A 21654-nucleotide genomic window follows, 5' to 3' on the forward strand; every position below is an offset into this window, starting at 1 on the left:
CAGCACAGATACTGGCAGACAAATTTTCTAACAACCGTTTCCTCTCTCCATTCTCTCCCCTTATTTCCTCCCTCCCTCTCCCGCTCCCGTTTTATAATACCATCTTGCTGTCATTCCCAGGACAAATGGGAAGAAAGGGAAGCCTAGAAAGCTTAAAGAAAAGACACATTTCAAGATCTAGCGACAAAAAATTGAGAAAATGCTAGCCACTCTCTGTTTGTCAAGCAGCCGAGCCTCCGTCTCCACATTACTGGAGCGTTCCCATTATTCAGCTAGAAACCACTTCATCATTCCATGGCTGACAGTCAAATGCCAGCTTTATTTGCTTTTTTATCAAGCTAATCTCTTATTTTTGATTTGAGGCCAGTCACTGTTAAGGTCTCTACAACGGTTTATAACTTTCTTTCTCAAGAATTGTCCAAGAAGTAACACAATTTGAAAAATGTTTCTCCCCCTTTCACGGTAAAGAATGGGAAACTCGCACCTGCCCCGAAGTGGCTTTGGTCAGAAGTCCTGCTCAGGCCACAGTCCTTTGCTGGGAATGAGGTCAGGCAAGTGTGGGAAAAGCTTATCGTGAGTTCAGGTTTCTAATATAATGAGTCAATGTAGAATTTAAAAAATAAACTTAGCATTGAACCCATTTTTATCCAGCGATGTATTATGAAAGTAACAATTTGAGGTCATTCAACTCACTTCAATACTAGGAAAAAGAATCTATGTTAAAAAAAAGGCTTAATGTATTCTTATTATCCAAAGACAATTTAGATCGTAAATACTTGTGTATCTTTTTAGTCAATGGTCTTTTCCCTTTCAGAATACATCCAGTGTGTATATAACAAGTATGTTTATGTCTGTTGGTATTTGGCACAGAGAGCTAACTCTTGACTTTTCATGAGAAATTGAAACTGCCCACTTTTTATATTAAAAATATTAATTGTTGTCTTAACATCCTACTTACTTCAAAGGGCGTATATAACTCTAGAATAGGGATTCTCAAACCTTAGCACAGCAGAATCACTTGAGGAGGCTGTGTGTGTGTGTGTGTGTGTGTGTGTCTGTTTTTAAACACAAACACCTGGGCCTCACACACATCTATTGACTCAAAATCCCCCCAACATGCAAATGAATGTTTAATGTTCTAGATTATTCGAATGATAAGCCAGTTGGGAGCCACTGTTCTAAGCGTACCAAATTTATTGGCAGGAGAACAAAGGTTTCTGTTTCGTTTTGTTTGTTTAAAAATGTATAGTCTACCGAGGACCAATTCTTTTCAAAATACAATATAAATTATCAGACCAATTAGACATAAAAAATAAAAGCCCTAGGTTTTATTTATTAGATTCAACAGACATAAAATTACTCTGTCAAAATGCTGTTTCTAAATGATACATTTCTGTCATTATCTCGTTGTAGACTGGTGCGAGAGTTTGTGTGCCAACACAGGTTAGTGGACCACTCAGGCACTCGCACATCTCTAGAGCCCACTTCTCTTCAGCTTCCTAACTGCATGGCCTGGTCCCAGTCTTGCTCCCACCCATTATCCACGTGCTCCACAGCAGCCTGTATGATCTTTCCAGAGAATGAATAAAATCCTGCCATCACCCTTCTTAAAACCCTCCAACACCATCCTGTTCAGTTACTCTGGCCTATAAAGGAGCTGGCTCCTGGCTGCCTCCAATGACTCCCCCTCTCATTAACTGCACACCAGTTGCACTGGTCTCCTTTCCACCCACTCCAGAGACATACTGAGGCCATTCTTGTCTCAGAGCCCCTGCTCTGGCTGGTCCCTCTCTGTGGAAACCTCCTCCCTCTGCTCAGAGCAGTGACTCCTTGCTTCTCATTCAGGACTCATTTGAAATGTAACTCTATTTCAAATAACTTCATTACACACACACACACACACACACACACACACACACACAGCTCAAACTACCTCTCTAGCCCCAAACTCTCTTTTATCTTCTTCATAGCTGTCATCACTGTTGGCATATTTTTATTAATATATATATATATATATACACACTGGAACATAAGTTTGATGAAAGCAGGAATGTGTCCTGTTCACAACTATGGTTCCCATCCTTGGAAAGGCACTGGTAGACAATAGGTGGTTAAAAATGCATTTGCTAAATGAATGAAAATGCCATTTTCAGCACTTAGCACGTAAAGGGTGTTGGTGTTCAAGGAATGCTAGCTTCCGTTTTACCTCCCTTCTGCTTTCTTCTTCATGGCTGAGAAATTGTAAAATGCCATTGAAACTAAAGTTCTGATTTCTCAGTCCTCTTCTACAACACTGGTATGCCACATGCATGAACTGGTCTGAGAGGTGATGCCATCCACTTGTAGTCTGGGACAGACAGGAAATGACTAAGAAGCCAGACTGGGAAGCTCTGGTATCTATCTAGTCCTACCCAAATGTGATATTAATTTCAAGACTCTGTTTTTATAAATGATTTTGGATTTGGGGACTATCAGATGCCTCCATAATCAAAAGACATCCTTTCCAGAATAAAATGCAAATGGTTCTTAGAGGATCTCCTGCTTGAGATTAGCTGCCTTACATTCTAGTGCCACGCATGTTTCAAAGTTGGCTGCAAATGCAAACTTACAGATAAGTACAAAACAAAATTAACAGCTCACTTTTCCCCTGGCTACACACCCTGCATTACACAGATAGCAAAACCCACTGGCACAGTATTCCTCACAGCCGATCCACAGGGATAATTTTTGCTCCTAATGCTGAAGTACATGACAATATGCTGGGACCTATGGATATCTGAGTGGGTAATTTTGCCTGTGAACTTATAGGTGCAAATAAGTTTTGTATTTTTCAAGTTGAAAATAAACCTCAAAGGCAATGGACTCCTAACTTTTTGTTAATAAAATAAAGAAAGGACAGAAGGGTATGTCAAACCACACCATTTAGAATACATATGAGAGTTGGTTCCAGTGTCTCCATGTCCATCTTTGCTGCCCTGCTCTCCCTGTTTTACAGAAGATCACAGATTCTTGTCTTGAAGAGGGAAAATACAAAACAGACACTAATTCTCTTAAGATTAAATTTGTGCTTTTCTCTTCCACCGGATTGTAGACAGGAATTGGAGAGTAATATAGAAGAAAATGGTTTAAAAAATAAAAGGGACTTGAATTAGGGAAGGGATCTATTTATATTTTGGAAGTCAAAGGAAAACACTACAGTCCTTTATACCCAGAAGGCATCATTTACTATGTGTTGTCTCCTCTATTGCATGAGGCCACAGATTGTATTTTTAGTACAGTAAACAGCAGATTATACTGTGGGAATCCTTAAAGTGGGAACCCATAGCAATCTCATTTAAAATGTTATATAGCTTTCAAACATCAGGAGTTTAAGGCAGTCAGTCGTATACACCTTCCTATATGCATTTCAGCCACTCACACATGTCCTCATGCTCGTCCACACACTGATAATAAACAGTATATAATATTATAATATCTGCTTGAGTTTTACCATTGAATCATGTTTCACAACCAAGACAGAGAGTGGTAAAAAATAAAATATACAGCATTACAACCAGCAGCAAGAGCATGTTTTTGCCCACACAGTGTGCTTATACCATGTGGTAACCACCTAAGAGTTCATCAAAAGAATATTATTATTCACACCTGAGTGTGAGTATTTGATTGACATTTTAGAGCTCCTGTTTGTAACAGACATTTTCAATGCCACACCTCTGTTTTTGGCACTCCCCTCGGCACACCAAAGACTGCTACTGTAAAAACCTATGACTCCCTTCTGAGAAAGGTTTTTCCTGGTCGTAGGAAAGAGCACAATTGGCCTGTGTTCAGGGACAGCCAAAGGGCAGGATGGTTAATGACCCAGAAGTATCCCTCAGCCAATGATGAGTAAGGATTTGAAGTATAAATACTTTAGCTTCTTCATGGCTTAGCTGGGATAATTTGGGGTGATGGTCCCATGGTCTCCTGGAGTTCCCTACCAGATCTGAACTCCCTACCAAACTTGACTTCCACAGTGGTACCCAGTTTGATAACATACCCTCTACTGGCTTCATTCATTTCCCTGTCTCACCTCCCCACTTCTCTACTTTCCTGAGTTCACGCCCCACATAAACTACTTGGACTCCAAGCCTTGTATCAGGGTCTGCTTCTGGGGCAACCAAAACTAAGAAACAATCAATCTTCTATCCTTATTCTTTTTTGAAAAGTAATTTTCATTCAATACCCTGGAACACATATCCCTTGCTACTGATTCAACAGAAATATGATCCTCATCAAAAACTACAAGTTTAGGCAAGCCCCATAATTATTCACGTACTTATTTTAAAATACAAAGATGTTTTCTCAACAGCATAAACACCTGCAACAGAGGGATGATTCTTAAAACAGAATTCTTACTTTTACGTAAAACAGATTCTTACTACAGCAGGCTATTTGAGTAGGTCTAGTGGTAAATAGGACAGCAACTGCCTATCATTTTTTCTCTTATTATTCTGCACATATTTCCTGAATAAGTACATTTCCTTGAATTTCATTCTTCTGTGCAAAAATGAATTTGCCAGTTATAATCAACAGATATAACCAACATAACAAAATGAATATTTACTCAGTATGTTCCATGCATTCAGCACTGACTTTTTAAAACCTATGCTGTAGTCCCCACAGTTTGTCACTCTGTTGCAAAGATAAGCCTTCAACCTATGAAAATATTTAAGAAAAATACGAAGTGTTGAAGCATGAAATTGTATGATACTTAAAAGACTTATGTAGAAACTTCTCTAAATGCCAAATGCTATAAAGTAGCAATCATTCAAATGCAAGAAAGGTGGAAACAAATAAAAAGATACCTAAAAACACCTTGGTTCCAGGATTCCATGTTACAGATAAATCCTTATAAACCAATGACCTGAAGGCCTCAGATTCTTCCTCATGTTCTTGAATGGTTTGGGGCAAACAGCATTAATGTTCTCTTTGGTTATCAATAATTCATTCACTTGATCAGTCCATCAACAAACATTTGTTGAACACTTCCCAAATATACAACAATGAACAGGACAAAATTCTTGCCCTCCTCAAGTTTGCATTTTCTAAAAGGGTAAAGAGTAAATCAACAACTAAACAAGTACATTTATAACATAATTTCAAGTAATGGAACTCTAACAAAAAATAAAGCAGGCATTACAGGGCTGGAGAATAATGGAGGGATGATTATTTTAGATAGACTGGTCAGGGATGGCTTCTCTGAGGAGTTATCATTTGAACAGAAGGAGTTAGCTCTGCAAAGTGAGAACAGGATATTTCAGGCAGAGGAAATAGCCACTGCAAAGGCCCTGAGGGAGAGAAAAGCTTATCATGTTAATGGAGAAGTAAGACCATGATGAGTAAGTAAAAGGGTGTCACAGAAGACGAAGTGAGAGAGGTAGGCAGGACTCAGACACTATAAGACTTACAGGCTTGTCGTTTGGACTTCATTCTGAGGGTGATGGAAAGCCACTGGAAAGTTGAAAAGATCACTCTGGCTATCATGTGAAAAATAGACTATAGGGTACAGGAATGGAAGAAAGAAGATCAGTTAGAAGGCTAGTCCCTTGTCAGGTGAGAGATGATGATGGTTAGAAGCGGGAGAGTCTGGGTTAAGAAGAAGAAGAAAGGATCACACCTAGATTTTGTTAAATTAAATGAGGTTATAATGAGTGATGGCACCAATCACTGAGATATAGTCAACTAGGCAAGAAGCAGGTTGCGGATGGGCACAGAGATCAAGAATCCCATCTGGGGCATGTTAAGACTAAGAGGCCGATTATCCCTCCCAGTGGAGTCAGTTGGATACACCAGACCAAAGTTCAGGATCGAGTCTAGGCTGGAGATATAAATGGAAAGTCATCAGCGTTAAATGGTATTTCAACCTTGGATTTGGGAGCATGATTAGGGAGAAAAGAAAATAGATTTGAGGACATAGTCCTGGGACATTCATATGTTCAGAACTTAAAAGACGAAAAGGAGACTAGAAGAGAAGTCTGAAAAGAATAAAGCACTGAAGGCAGAAGAAAGCCAGGGAAAATTTCAAATGGAAATTTTCAAATGGAAACTCAGATCTTATTGTTTGTGGAATAGAAAGATGATGATCTCTCCAGGGCTCCAGCTATAAAAATTGATAGCTAAATGGGCTTTGGTTGTATAAGCGAAAAGAAGAAGAAATTTTGATCACAGCCCCTGGGGACAATTAGAAGATGGAGAAAAGGAAGACAAACTGCATGCCATCTACTCAACCACGGTCTCCACAGGGAGAGCCTTTAAGTCCTGGTGCAAGAGAAAGGTAGACTCAGGAGCCAGAGGAGCCGGTTACATGGCAGACATTGTGAAACGCTGAGCACTCAGCCCTGCTTCAGGCCTAGGCGACCGAGCTAGTTAGGTGACTGTCCTCCTCACTTGCACACAGAGCTGGGTGTTGGGAACCTGTGCCTTTGACATAGTCACAGGCAATCTCTTGGAAAGCACAACAGTGATGTCACGACATCTCCTCATTACTCAACATTCCTGTGATACAGGTGAGTTGAGCAGCATATTAGCACAGACTCCAACTCTATAACTCAGTTCTTCTCCAGGACATTCTGTTCCCACTAGACAACCCAGCCAAACCAGCTCCTTCACATGCCTGCTCCCTCTACTGGAGGCTTCGAGTTCAAATGTGACTGACCTGTGTTGAAGAAGGACCCAGTCCATTCAGCCTCGATTTTAGGAAATACAGAAACTGGTGGAGGCAAACCCAGGGCTCTCCCATCCAGATCCTTAAAGAGATACTTTCTTGGGCTTTCACAATCCAATTCAGGGCAGACCAGTATTCCTAAATCTTTCCTGTGAAGACAGACAGAAAGCAACTCTCTCATTTGATGACAAGCAGCAAAAAGAAAACGTGTTGGTAGTACTGACCTTATGAAAAATAAATTCAACAGGATTTTATATTAATAATGTTACATAAATATGAAATAAAACTCTATAGAAAATGTTATTTCCCAATTATATGGTCAAGAAGAAAGACATCCTTATTAACCAAATATTCTGGATATCTGGATATATAATCTTTACTTAGACTGCTAATTCTCTAAGATGTGGGATATAATAAAATGCTCCTAATTCTAATATCTACTGAATATAATGTCATCATTTCTTTATGGAACTTTGGGGCCTTGCAGTAATTTAATATTATCACTATAAATATCAATTATATTTGTGTTATACACAAACAAGGTAAAAATAGATAATCTCATTCAACAAATATCTGTGTAAAACCTACTACTTACAAGTTGGGAAATACAATGGTGATAAATATAGATATGGTTCCCAGACTTCCAGAATTTAGAGTCAGGCAGGGTATATAAACAAGTTATGCACAATTCTAACATTGAATTATAGAGAACTTATTTGATTTCCCCTGGTCTAATACTTTTAGGTACCTTCAGTAATAATATTAAATATTTATTTTATGCCAACCAGGTACAGTACAAAGAATCAGATGCTAATATCATTTAGCGCTAAAACTATTTCAGCCCATAGGTAAGACATGAACATAAGGAAAGTTGGACAGTAGAAGAAAAATGACAGAATAACACAAATTGCATACCTAATAATGTTCAGGCACCAAAAGCGGCTCAGGGAAAGCCATCAAAAAGAGATTGGTATTGGGCCAAACACATAAACTTTTTAATTAGGGCGATTTTTCTTGATTCTTTTCTTCCAATTAAAGGAGTTTTCCAATGTTGTGGGAAAGAAAACGTAACCCATTATCTTTGCTCCCAACTTTCCCTCTCCTTTTTATGGCCCAAAATTCGTTAGCTAGCTTTCAGATCTTTGAATAAAACTATAGTTCTTGAGCTAGAGTAGTTCTTAAACATATGATCTGGTCTGACCGCCAATATCTGCTAAGCCACATCGTTCAGTTCAGGGATTCCTGACAGCTGACATGGTCTCCTTCTATCCACTGGTTCCTACAAGGGCTCCCAGGCTTCCTTCTGAAGACTAGTGACACCACACTCCATGAAAGATTTAAGAATTGGGGTCAATATTTTCCAGTGATTGAAAACATACCAAAGAAATAGCTCTAGTAAAGACAAAACAATAAAACAATATCAATAAAACTTGCACTCCATCACTTCTGCTCCTTTTATTAGCCAGAGAAGGTCACATGGCTGAGCCCAGATCCAAGGGAGAGAAGTACCCTCTGCCTCTTTAGTGAGAGAGATTGCAACAATCATACATCAAAGGGAATAAACATGGAGGGGTAAAGAATTAGGACATTCAATCAATCTACCCTACTTTTCCAGAAGGACTTACTTCTATTCCCATTGATAATTTTATTTTTTTAAAACATGCTTAAGGATTTGAAGAATTTCCAAATACTTCATAAGTATAGCTTATTATAAATACTAAAACTGGCACCTGGTTTGTAAAGGAGGAAAGTAGAACTTGTTTTTATCTTTGATCTTTAGCATCCTGGTCCTCTCTGCTGTTATTGGGTGCATGATTCCCACGTTCTCTGCATTGGGCAGAATGCAGACATCTAGGTCATCACTATAGCAACTTTTCACAAAACTAGAAAAGGTGACGTCTGAAAAAAATTTTAAGATATTGTAACATTAGATTATGTAAACTATCAACCACCAATACAGACTACCCAACTACATATTCTTGTACTAATGTATGTCCAGGAGTTAGTTTAAGCTATCCAGGGTAGTTCTAGGAGTTCACATAATTGTTGACTTAATACATCTGTAATTCTTCAGGACCTGACATTGTATGCAAAATAGAAGAATATTCCAACATATTAACGTCTTAAGAGCAATACTTTTCATCAAAGATTTGATCAAGATCCAGTGGGGAGAGAATACAACAGTATAAAAGAGATCTGATAGCAGATTGAACTGTAGGTTGTGGTATAACTTTGATTTTAAGCCTGGCTGCCCCACCAACTACTAAATAAACTCAGTGAGGCCAAATTTCTGCATCTCAGTTTCTTCTTTGTATAATAGGAAAAATAACACCTACTTGAGAGAATCATCACATAATTAAATTAAATAATTGCTGTGAAAGCTCTTCAACATGTGACTTTTTAGAGGAATCATGCACTGTCATTATAAACCGCCACAGTGGTTATCAATACCAGCAGTGGTCAATTGAACAGTAAACACTACATTTCCCTGTACCCTTTTGCTGATGTAATTTCAGAATGCTATTAAAATTCTATGCACAGATGTATGACATTCTGTTGTCTGGAGAAGCCCAAGCATCCTACCTTGAAGTTTCATGATTCCTGAAACTGAATGACCATTCCTCACTTTGTGCCATGGCTCCTGAGGCCACTGATTTGGTTCTGAGGTGAATGCAGGCCACAGAATACCAATTCTACCCCCTTTTGGGTTGGAAGGAGCTCGATCTGTTGATGTCGAGTTGGCAGAGCAAGGTTTAATTCTGTCCTGAATGCAGTCAAAAGAGGAGCTGGTGGCCACAATGACTGAATTCCTAAGCACAATCTGTACGTTTCCAATGGAACTCTGTGGAACAGATGACACATATACTACTGCCAAAAGACCAACAGCATTGTCTACCAGAGTGATGTTCTCCATCTCCACACTGTTCTCCACATGTAGCATGGCACCATAGTCAAAGTTCTTGAAAGCCAAAAAGCCAGAGATACCAGTACAGTTGTCAAGTCCACTTTCCTGATAGAAATGAAGGCCGTGAAGGCTTGAGTGAGCCACATTGTCAGACCAAAGGGCTTCAGGAGAGGAACAGCTGTGGCCTCGGATGTGAAAGCCAAGCCTCTCTGATCCTGCTACAACATTGCCACGGAGGTTGATGTCCTTTGCCCGGTTCACTTTGATTCCTGCCACCCAAACAGTGGACCATGCTGACTGTGTCATCAGAACCACAAGGTTATTAGAGAGAGAATAGGCCTGACCTTCCAAATCAATGCCATGGCCAGCTGTGCCAAACACTATATTGTCATTTAAAATGATCCCATGACTGGCAACTGCATGAATGCCCCCACTGCAGCTTTGGTGCAGAGTAGAAGATATAATCCAGGATCCTGCTGACACATTGGTGAGTTCAATGGATGAGTACAATGGTGACCCAAAGTTCTGAATTTCCACATTTGACAGTTGAAGGACACCTGCAAACAAACAAAATGTATCTCATCAGGTACTTTCTTCTTCCCCACAAAAGGCCAAAGGAGGGTCATTTTATGGGCATCAGGATATGCATATTTTTCATTAAAATGGAATAGTTTATTCTCAGCACCATCATGGTATTTCACGCCAGTGAATCTCACTAAAAAAATATGAATCATTAGAAATATCACATAATGTCTGACAAGGTTTCATTTGCAGTTGGAAGTGTCCGGTGACAAAATGGGGAGAGAGGAAATGAGAGAGAGAGAAAAAAGATGGGCTCTAAGCATGAGCACGGCCATCTTAAAGATTCTGTGCTTTTGTCTGTAGGGCTGGGTCTAGGAAGTGGATAAGAATGAAAGGAATACGAGTTCTGACCACTCACCTCAAAGTCATGTCTCCCATTCTGTGTCTCAGTGACCCCATGTGAAAAGGTCCACACAAAGATACCGCATGAAGGAATACAAGGGCCAATTCTATAAAATATTTCAAGTATTTCTTTCCTTCTTTTTTTTTTTTTGAGGAAGATTAGCCCTGAGCTAACATCTACTGCCAATTCTCCTCTTTTTGCTGAGGAAGACTGGCCCTGAGCTAACATCTGTGCCCATCTTCCTCTACTTTATATGTGGGACGCTTACCACAGCATGGCTTGCCAAGCGGTGCCATGTCTGCTCCCGGCATCCGAACTGGTGAACCCCGGGCTGCCAAAGCAGAACGTGCGACCCTAACTGCTGCGCCACCGGGCCTTCCCTCAAGCATTTCTTAAGACTATGGGTGATATAAGTATAAAACGTACTTCTGCTCAATTTATGTCCCGGAACATGACGTTCAATAATGCTTCTTGATTAAGACAGGATAGAGGCAATAACATATTTTTAAAATTATTTTAAAGGCCCTATAAATCTTTTCTGTATGTTTATCCTAGCCACATTATATTCTCTGTTTCATTTTCACAACAATATTTTCTACATATTTTATGTCGGGAGAGGATAGTGAATTATTTTGTCTTATTGGGAATTTCATTTGGACTGCAAGGTAGTCTCATTTCTACAAGACCAGAACTCAGCCTTTGTCTGGGTCTCCCGGAGCATGGTTTCTCAACCTCAACACTATTGACATTTTGGACTAGATAACCCTTTCTTGTGGGAGGCCATCCCATGCATTGTAAGAGGTTTAGCATCTACTCACCAGATGCCAGAAGCTCCCCCAAGATATTGCCAAATGCTCTTGGGTGACGGGGGGAGGAACAAATCACTTCTGTTGAGAACTGAGGGAGCTAGAACTTATGGAGGAAGACCTTGTTTTATGGAATAGAAACCCCGACTTTTGATTTGAGGTCCAAACATTGCCCTTTACCAGACTGGTGAAACAGATGTGCCAAAAAAAAGCGTTCCCTGCTCAATATATTTGGGAAATGGCTAGATCCTTTATTTCACACCTTCTCAGAGACTTTATCATATTCATTTACACAATGACTTTCTAAGGTAGAGCCACAGTGATAGTCTTTCCCAAATTTATTTGACTAGGAAAACAACTTTGGGATAATACTTAAGGAACATAAGTTTAAGAAATAAAGTACAAATCAAATAATTTCACAGCATTCCAAAAAAGCTAAAGCTTGAAAGAAAGGAGAGAGCTTGAACTGATGCTTAAAGTAGTCTAGAATATGGAAATCATTTTTATTTAAATTTACGCTATTAATTTATAGCATGAGCTGAGGTCTGCCGTCAGATATAGCACGCTACTGGGAAAGAGTAATAGAAATTCAGGAAAGAGATAAAATTCAAGTGGTCATTAAATCATCTATAATTTCAAAGCGGAGGAAATTTCACATCTGCTGAAGATGTTTTCTTTGAGGTAAAAATGTGCTTATGTTCTGATCGCTAGTATATTATTTTAACATCACACTGATAATTAAGCACAGATTAGAACTGAAAATTCATAGCTTCTCAGAGCACAAAGGGAGCCATCTAATTGGAACGTTTTGTTTTATAAATGAAAATTCTCACAGTTGGAATTTCTGAGTGTCCCAGTTGAATAGGCTCCAAGGGGTAATGCTTAGTAACTTAAAATTTCATTTACCTGAAAATTCTTCCCTGCTGGACTTCCTGAAGGACCCCACACGCAGGCGCCCCTTGCATGATGTATCAGACTGGATTTGTATATTTCGGGTCAAAAGTCCAACCTCAGCAGCCAAACGAATGTATCGGCCATCCTCCATGACATGGACGTTTCCTGGGGCAACAGGAGTTGGGGAAAGAAAAACTTTAAAAACTCATTTTGGAAATTGCCAGCCGGGGACCCAGCGAACCTAACAAATGAAAACACTCCTTTCCCCTTGGAAGTCCTACCAACATTGAGGTCTGCTTTTCCTCGGGCACTCTCCACAAATGTCAGCTGAGAAATGAAAAGCCCATTCACTTGTCTCTCTTTGGGATCAGAGTGAGAGTATTTGAGCAAGAATTCATTTCTCCTCAATAACTGTGGCTACTGGGACAGCGACATCAGGGCAGAGCTGTTCAATTAGTGGGGTTTCCAACCTTCCTTAAATTCATCAGTGTGAGTCTTCAGCATTGGATGGTACATTGTCTGTGCACCTCTTTTGTGAGAGGGAGGAATCCCAGATCAACTGAGGCGGTGACAGCAATGGGTGAGTAAAGGGACAAAGAGCAGGAACAGCATCATCTCGTGGTGGGTCTCAAGCTCGCCACTGCCTGAAGGAGCCTCCTCAGCTGTGGGAACAGAAGCCCCTTGCTGGTGTGTTTCACTGCCCTCCCATTTGCATTTCACCATGCATGTTACTGGCAAGGATTGCTGAAGATTTCTCTCTTCTCTGCCATTTTTTAAAAAAGAAATCACCCTTGGAACTATGATTTAGAACTATTCTATATATAGTCCTGTTGAAAACATGTATTTCCCTCTCACTTGTCAGAGACGAAATGATATTCCCTGACTCCTCTATTTCCATGTTTTATTACTTATTAGCTCTATTTCCTGGGTTAAATGTATTTATTAGACCGAACCAGGAAACTTATGGTTATTTATTATTTACATGCAATGCATTTTAACTGTATATAGTGCATAAAAGATATTTAGTACATTTTGCGGGGGGGAGATACTTGGCTTTTGTTTTTTTTTGGAGTAGTAGTAGTCAATACATAAATGAATTTCATGTCAGGAAGGGCACATTCCTAAGTATGGAAAAAGAAGTCATTATTTACAATAACTACCACATTCTCAGTGATTGTGTGATTCAATGTGCTAGGAAATGAACTGGAAACTCAGCTCCCATGAGGTTTATTCTGGCTTAACCGTGAAAATGTCCAGTGACCTTGAACAACATTCTTAAACCTTCTGCTTGCTTCTGGACTTGCCATTATAAATAAAAAGCAAAAAAAACCCTCTTTCCTGTCTAAGTATTCTTTTAAAATTAGGCAATAAAATTAATGAATGAATAGAGATAGAGCCTTCTAGGATGAGTTTAGGACAGCAGTAAAGTATTATCCATCCCCTCTGAATGGCGATTGGATCCAGGGTCCTCAGGCAGGTTGCTGAACACATCCTTCTGGACTCACTCACTTTCCTTAACCAACAAACCAAAGCCTTACCAATGTGCCGGTGTTTGAGCCGTTCATGGAGCCTAACATGGTGGCCCTTGACTTCTTTCACAGTGAGGACCTCTGTTTCGTGAGGCTCATAAGAAGAGGAGCTAAGGACGATTTTGTCATGGGGTCGCCAATCCACTGCATCTTCTACTATAATTCTGTAACAGTATAAAGATGGCATCAAGCATACTGGCAGTGCGACACAGATCACCCACTAACTCCAGAGAGAAAAGGAAATCCACTCAACCAACAATCCCACCAGAGAGACTGAAGAAGAAATACCAAGTCAAGACAGAAACAAAGGCTTTTGAGAAAAGTTGAATGCTAATGGAGTCAACCTTCTGGCTTATCTGTGTACAATACAGGAATAGCAAAGTTATTCTGTGGCCATGAAGTACAAGACAAAGGAACAAGAAAGAGTAAAATTCCAGAGTTTAGTATATGCCATCGACACATGTTTTCCTAAGATGGAAATTTTCCTCCTTGATTGGGAAACAGTTTGACTAACAAAGGTATTTCAGAAGGGATCTTTTCTCAAATTTTCTGAAGATCTATAATACCCTTTTCAGACAATTTATCATCATGCATTAAGGCTCATACCGTCATGGTCAGACAGACACAGTTCGAATCCTAGAGTTGCACTTACCAGCTATATGACTTTGAGAAGTCACTTAACTTCTCTGAGTTTTATATCTTCATTTGAAAAGTAACAATATTTATTAACATCCCAGCATTACTGTGGGGACTAAAGGCATACATTCCTTGAGTGTGCTATGTTACAAGCATTGTGCTTTCATCATAATATGAAACAATGAGTTTGTTCATTTTTTTAACTCACACTTAAAAAATTTTTGTTCATTCTTTCACTGCTGCCTAGCTTCTCCTAGTGAATATGTCTGCTTTATTCTCCATTCATAGTGATTACCAATGCCAGTGGCATAAGTTTATTTTAATTACCTGCCTCTTTTACTAATGTCCAAATTTTAACAAGCTTTGACAATAGATTCTCCTCTAGCAGTAAATGTTGATTGAGCAACTGGTATGCACCAGACTCTATAGTAGATGCTACAGACATAGTGGTAAATAAAACATATGTCATTTGTGTTAAGAAAGTGACAACTTAGATTTTGATTAGTATACATCCTTAAAGAGTCTACTGTGTGGGTGGGGAATTCACAGATGTTTAGTATAGAGTATTAACAACAACAAAAAGAAACAAACAAATTAAAGGGGGTCATTCATGTGCCAATGGTATGAATCTGTTATGAACCAAAGATTGCAATGAATTCAAATCTGTGCATCAGAGGTTAGAGAGAGAGAGAAAGAGAGAGAGAAAAAGACTATAGTCAATTGATGCAATTTTAACGAAAGACTTGAGTGTTACCTTTGGTCTCAATTTGCTATGACATCCTAGAAAACTCACAGTTACAGGATATTAAAGTAACTACTATCTTTAAAGGTAGGGAAACTAAGATCCAGAAAGATTAAATGACAACACTAAAGATTAGGTAACTAGGGGGACGGGGGGAGGGCAAAAGGGGTGATTAGGCTCACATGTGAGGGGATGGACTATAATTAGTTTTCGGGTGGTGAACATGATGCAGTGTACACAGAATTCGAAACATGATGTATATCCGAAAATAAATTAATTAATTAATTTAAAAAAAAAGATTAGATAACTGAATGAGTCAGAGGTTAATTTAGGACAAAGGAAGACTCCTGATCAAGTCCAAGTTCTTTCCATGAAATAACATCACCCTACTTGTCTGGTTCTTAGTTCTTCACCTGCTAAATGGTAATAAAAAGCAATACTCCCACATTTTAATCCATGAAATTATGAAAAGTCTATGACCCATACCATAAAATACTATTTGGCATTTAAAAAGTGCATTGTAGCTGAGCATGAATTACAAAGAATTCTGTTTATGACGTATTGATTGAAAAAGCAGGATATAAAACAATATGTCCCACTTGTTTTTTAAATAAAAATAATGCATACACAGAAAACAGAAGACAAGAAAGATGCATGTTAAAACATTAGCCCATCTATGGATAGTAGGTTTAGTAGTGATTTTCACTTAACTCTAAATTTTCGAACTTAACAGGTAGTATATCGTAGTAAGAAAAAAATACTTAAAAAAAAATAAGGCTATTGGTATAACAGTCACACCAAAGTCAATTAGCAGCATAATTAAAATTAATCCTTTCCTTTATAGCTCATATTACCTGGATAATCTTTTTATTATTGTTTATATTGTCGAATAAAATTTTTCAGACAATAGTGACCATAACGTTCTGAAAAGTTCCCTCTGAAATGAGATAAAACTTATTTCCTGTGAAGCACAGGGGATTTTTAGGGCAGTGAAACTATTTTGTATGATACAATAAGGATGGATACATGTTATTACACGTTTGTCAAACCCATAGAACGTACAACACAAAGAGTGAACTCTAATGTAAACTAAAACAAATAAGACCTCCTTCCTTAACTTCCTCACATAAGTCTTCTGCTCTAGCCAGATGAATCTGCTCACTCTCCCAAGAAACAGCTCTGTGTTTCTCATCTGTCACTTAAAATATCAGGCCCTTACTCTGCCCTTCCGTCTACTCATTCTTAAAAACTGACTGGAGTTCCTTTGGCTTCAAGAAGTCTTCCCATGGGAGGCTCTTCTCCACTGAACACCCAATCCCCATTTCTGTTCTGCTGTAAATTTGACATAATACATAATATTGCCCTGTAACTGATTCTGTACTCGTCTCTTCTGTGGCTATTCAACTTTGATATTGTTAGTTAATATTTAATGAAAATATGACTGCCTAGCTATGTAAATCCCATAGCACATACCAATGTTCTAGGCAACGAGAAAAAGGAATTATTGAAATTAATAGTCTGTACTTTATACTCAAAAGAACTTTATACTCAAAACATCAATAAACTTAAACTGCCCTTTTCCATTAAGGCTTCCAAAACCTTACATGTTCACGACCACCTCTCTCTCCTCTATACTTCTTAAGACTTGGGATTCTATGCCTCATAAGGACCATACACAGATGGCAAGGGAGCATGGCCTCTTCCACTTCTATGTCCACACAGCAACAGTGGTAACTTCAGACAAAATGGTGGTCCCAGTATCAATAACCTATAGGGTTCTGCTAGTCAAGTATCAGTTTTCCTTAAATTCCAAAATCCACACTTCCCATTGCAATCTTCCACTATTGTGACTACCCTTCAACCATTTCAAAAAGTCCTAGCTTAAGGACTATTTGAATCCCAGCTGTATTCCATGTGTCTGATTAACAGTAATAAGAGTACTATAGCTACAGGGGTGAGGAGAGACCCTTGCTGTTCCGAGCAAAACACACCTAAAACAATAAATAAACAAAAAATTAGAAGAGCTGTTTGCAACACAACGGGACCTAAATGGAAACCATATGAGAAGAGAGAGGAAACCATGAATAATCACTTCAAAAGTCTCATCAAAGATAACTTTTATAAAAACATAAAATATCATCACAGTTTCCTTTATTTTGGCATGAACATTTTATCTAGTTTAGAGAAAATATAATACTTTTGGTCAAAAGAACATAATTACAAAGAACGAAAAAAATGCTTTCAAATTTGATTTAAAAAGTTTACAACCATGTATAAGACATTTATATATAAACACGGACAACTTCAATGAATTTGTTAACTAAACTTGGAGAGGTCTTAATGATAATAGCTTTATTTGACCACAGGCTCAGAGTGCCCAGATTCCAAAATGCTTTTCCCACAGGAATGGGGGGGGCCATAGACTTCCGAACTCTACTAACATTGAACATTTTTTTTTTTAATTTCAGTTCAAATTTTATTTTTTGTCAGTGCCACTGAAACATACTGAGGACCACACTGGACTACACAAGGTATCAAACTGAATCCTACGATGACGTTGATAGTGATGATGACAATAAGAACAGCTGTCGTAGATGTCAGTTATGTCTACCTGACTTCCTTTCTCCTTCATTCCAGGAAATCCACCACATCTCTCCTGAGAACTGCTCTCCTCAGCCAGCACACTAATGAAGTGGTCCTAGCAAGAACTGTAGATTTATAGTCCCACAAACCTTTTCCCAAAGGGCAGGCAAGGGATCCAATCTGCCTTTGTTTGTCAAAATCCTTCCACTAGATTTTTGTTTTCAGCTTTATTGTTTTTGTCAGTGTTTTGGTAAATTTGTGTTTGAATTGACAAATAAAATTGTAAGATATTTAAGGTGTGCACTGATGATTTGATATACACATACAGTGGGAAGCAATTCTCCCCATCAAGTTAATTAACACACCCATCACCTCACATATTTACCACTTTTTTTTTTTTTTTTTTTTTTTTGGTGAGAATATTTAAGTTCCACTCTCTGAGCAAATTTTAATTATGCAACAGTAGTGTTATTGGCTGATGTCATCGTCACTGGGACTTGTGAATTGAAACTAAGGGGAAAGAATAATTTCCTCCCTGGTGTTAAAGCTGGGAGAAGTTCATCAGTTCTGGGGTCACTTGCACCCTGTAGAGTACAGAAAATCCTCTTCAGTAGAAAGAAATGAGGTTGAAATAGAGAAACAGGAGAGGTGGGGGGAGGGCCTGGCACGATCTCCCAAATAAATTAAGAAAAGTTACTTTACTTTCAACTAAAAGAATCCTGATTACCACAATAACTACCATGTCTTGGGGCTTACTTTATGCCAGAAACTGGGCTAGGCACTTTATGCACATTAATTCACTTAATCCTTATAACTATTCTATTAGCTGGCATTATTATTCACACATTATACAAAAAGAAACTGAGGCTCAGAGGGGATAATTTACCCAAGATTATATATTTAGTTAATTGCACAATTAGAACTATTTTAGTCCGCCTGCCCACAAAGCTCAAGCTGTTTTTCATCCTTGAATACTATTTCCATCCTCCCTTCCTAACTCATATGCCTTTTTCCAGCATGGACACAACAGCCGATCTGAGAGTAGGACCTGCTGATTCATTGGGCCAGAGGAATCATCTTCTTTTGGAGGCTGCATATGTGATCCTGAACTCCAGCCAAAAAATGAATAAGGCCACCAACTCTAGTTTCTAATACTTGAACTAAATTGTTATAGTACAATGATGAGGTTTGAGTAATAAACAAAATAAATTACAGTCATTTTTAAACAAAATAAATTAGTCATTTTTGAAATTAAATTCAAGATTCTTGTTTATTAGACAGCATGCCATCAAGCCAAAAGGCTCAGTAAGTTCTGATTTACAGAAAAGACACATTAATCAACACAGAAGGTATTTATTGAAAGTCTTCTCTATGTTCTGTTGTGGACTAGATGCTAAGTAATATACCGAATCAATAAAAAACAATATTTTTCCTCTCCTGTAGAAGCCACTTGGAGGACCAAGCCATATATACCTTAAGCAGCTTACTACTAGTGACTAGGAAGCATATTGTCACTAAAATTATAAATTAGAAAATCACGTGCTAGAGTGGTTCAGATGGTGGGAAAACCAGTGTGCGCTGGAGAGGAGATTGAAAGTCTTGTGGGAGATATGATGGGATCTTTAAGGATAAGTTTGTTAGTGCTATTGAGCGGCATCCGACTCCTAGTGACGCTGTGAGGGGAACCCTGCCCAGTCTTTTTGCACCATCCTCTCACCATCTTGATCTCCATGAGACAACGCTCTACTGCTATACACAGGGTTTTCACGGCCAGTTTTTTCGGATGTGGTGGCCAAGTCCTTCCTCCTATTCAGTCTAGTCTGCAAGCTCCTCTGAGACCTATCCAACACAGGTGACCCTGCTGGTATTTGAAATACTGGTGGCATAGCTTTCAGCATCACAGCAACATGCAGCCGCCACAGTACGACAACCAACAGATGGTTGGTGTGGTTCCCTGACCAGGAAACCAGCCAGGCTGCAATGGTGAGATAGCCGAATCTTAACCACTAGACCACCAGGACTAGGACAAGTAGGAAGTGTAAAGGCAAAGAGGAGAAGCAAGGGTAATTCTGACCCCTTTCTTTCATTTACCAAGTATTTAGGGAACCAATACAAAAGTTGTTAGAGAGCCATGTGTGAAGAGCTGAAGTGAGAATGTAGCAGAAAGGAGAGGAATTAGAAATATTACAAACAAAGTATATCCAAAGGACACCATCACTAATTTGCTATAGGAGATAACAGGATAGATATAATCAATGACATTAGAATTAAAGGCCTGGGTCCTGGGGAAAAAGTTGAGGTAACAAATGACTTAATTTCCTCTTTAGTTCAGAGTATTTCCTTATAAATAACAGAATAAATTAATAAATCGCTTGAGAGACAGAAAATAGCAGAATGAAGAGAGTGGATAATGCTTTATATAGTCTTTCTTTAAAAAAGTAAATGAGGTAAGGAATAAGAAAAACATAAGACCCTTTGAGGAAGGTTTCCCATAAACCCACTCTTCTCCCAGTTTCCGTCTTCTCAGTAAATTACACCACTCCTCACGCAGTTGCTCAGGTCAAAAGTTCTACAGGGATCTTTGATCCTTCTTTCTCATTTGCCAATCCATCTGCTAATCCTGCGGCCTCTGTCTTCAAAGTGCATTTAACTACTTCTTTCTTCCTCCATCACTACCACCCTAATCTAAGCCACCAGCATAAGTCACCTGAAAGATGGCAATGTTATTGCAACATCTTCACAGTTAGTCTCCCTGCTTCCTTTTTTGTCCTCATTAGTAGCCAATTCTCCATACAGCATAAATCAAATTAAAACATAAATTGCACCCTCCCCTGCCCTGTTTAAAATCTTCTAATGACCAGGATAAAATCTAAAACCTTTATCATAAGAGTGATAAAATAACCATCTAATTTCAAAGAAAACATGTTCACCCTTAAAAGAGTCACAGTATAAAAATATACTTAATACTTGTAATGAGTAAAAAATATATTTCTTTAAATCTAAGTATAACTTCTCTCGACTTATCTGAAATCCAAGAAACCCAATATTTTTGTTCACCAGTCTTCCTAAAAGTCAACTGAAGCAAGCAACAATAAAGAGTAATTTAATTTAGAGATAGCTTTATATAATAAAAGAGAACACAGGAGAATAAGTTTTTAAAATATCCTGCTAAGCTTCAGTTGGTAGTGTAAGAAATGATTCTAAGTTTACAAGGTTAACATGAAATTTTCCTCTGAAGATTTCACTCTAACATTCTTCATAAAATAAATCAATGAAATACAAATAAATTCAGATCTCTAATTCTCCTGGTGAAAGTTCATAAAGAGGTTCCCATAACAATATCTTAGAAAGACTTATTAAACTGAGTTACCATAAGGAAGATTGTAGATCAATGTTTAAAGAAATAGTTTTAATAAGGTCTTCAGTTCGATTAATCCTGTGCTGATCTCACCTTGCTGGATTTGAGGGTGTTCTACGGTTGTATAAATTATCACTAGGGAAGGCTGAGTGAGGGTCATGGAAACTCTGCACAATTTTTGCAACTTCTTGCAAGTCAAATTATTTTACAAATTTTTAAAATGGTTAACAAAAGCAAGGCTACGCATAAAGTGAATACAGTATGATAATTACACGTCATTCATATAAACTCATTAAAGTACTCCTCCCCAGGATCGACACTAAGAAATTTTGTTTTTAATATTTTTATTATGTAGAGCACAAGCAATGGAATCAGACAAACCACAAAAATCCAGCCTTAGGAACTTCTACTTTATGATCTTGGAAAGTTTACATAACTTCTCTATCCTCGGTTTTCGGAAAGTTTACATAACTTCTCTATCCTCGGTTTTCATATCTGTAAAATGCAGATAATAATACTTACAGCATTGAGAGATTTAAATGAGATAATGTATGGAAAATGCTTGGTGAGGCC

At 38.4% G+C, this 21654-nt stretch overlaps 1 protein-coding gene across 4 annotated transcripts in view; it reads right to left on the bottom strand.

Moving 5' to 3' along the window:
- Positions 1 to 21654, bottom strand: part of PKHD1 (PKHD1 ciliary IPT domain containing fibrocystin/polyductin) — a 414787-nt gene that overhangs the window by 104572 nt on the left and 288561 nt on the right. For all 4 annotated transcript variants that reach the window (XR_002802305.2, XM_014734488.3, XM_070244730.1 and 1 more), the window contains 5 exons: positions 13772 to 13926; positions 12246 to 12398; positions 9287 to 10165; positions 8434 to 8602; positions 6695 to 6852 (listed from right to left, as the gene is read on the bottom strand). Coding sequence is in view for 3 of the 4 variants with exons in the window: in XM_014734488.3 (XP_014589974.3) it covers positions 6695 to 6852; positions 8434 to 8602; positions 9287 to 10165; positions 12246 to 12398; positions 13772 to 13926 (1514 nt within the window). In the remaining variant the exon portion in view is untranslated. The remainder of the gene's footprint in view (positions 1 to 6694; positions 6853 to 8433; positions 8603 to 9286; positions 10166 to 12245; positions 12399 to 13771; positions 13927 to 21654) is intronic.

This window comes from Equus caballus, chromosome 20, assembly GCF_041296265.1.
Source record: "Equus caballus isolate H_3958 breed thoroughbred chromosome 20, TB-T2T, whole genome shotgun sequence".
Taxonomy (NCBI): Eukaryota; Metazoa; Chordata; class Mammalia; order Perissodactyla; family Equidae; genus Equus; species Equus caballus.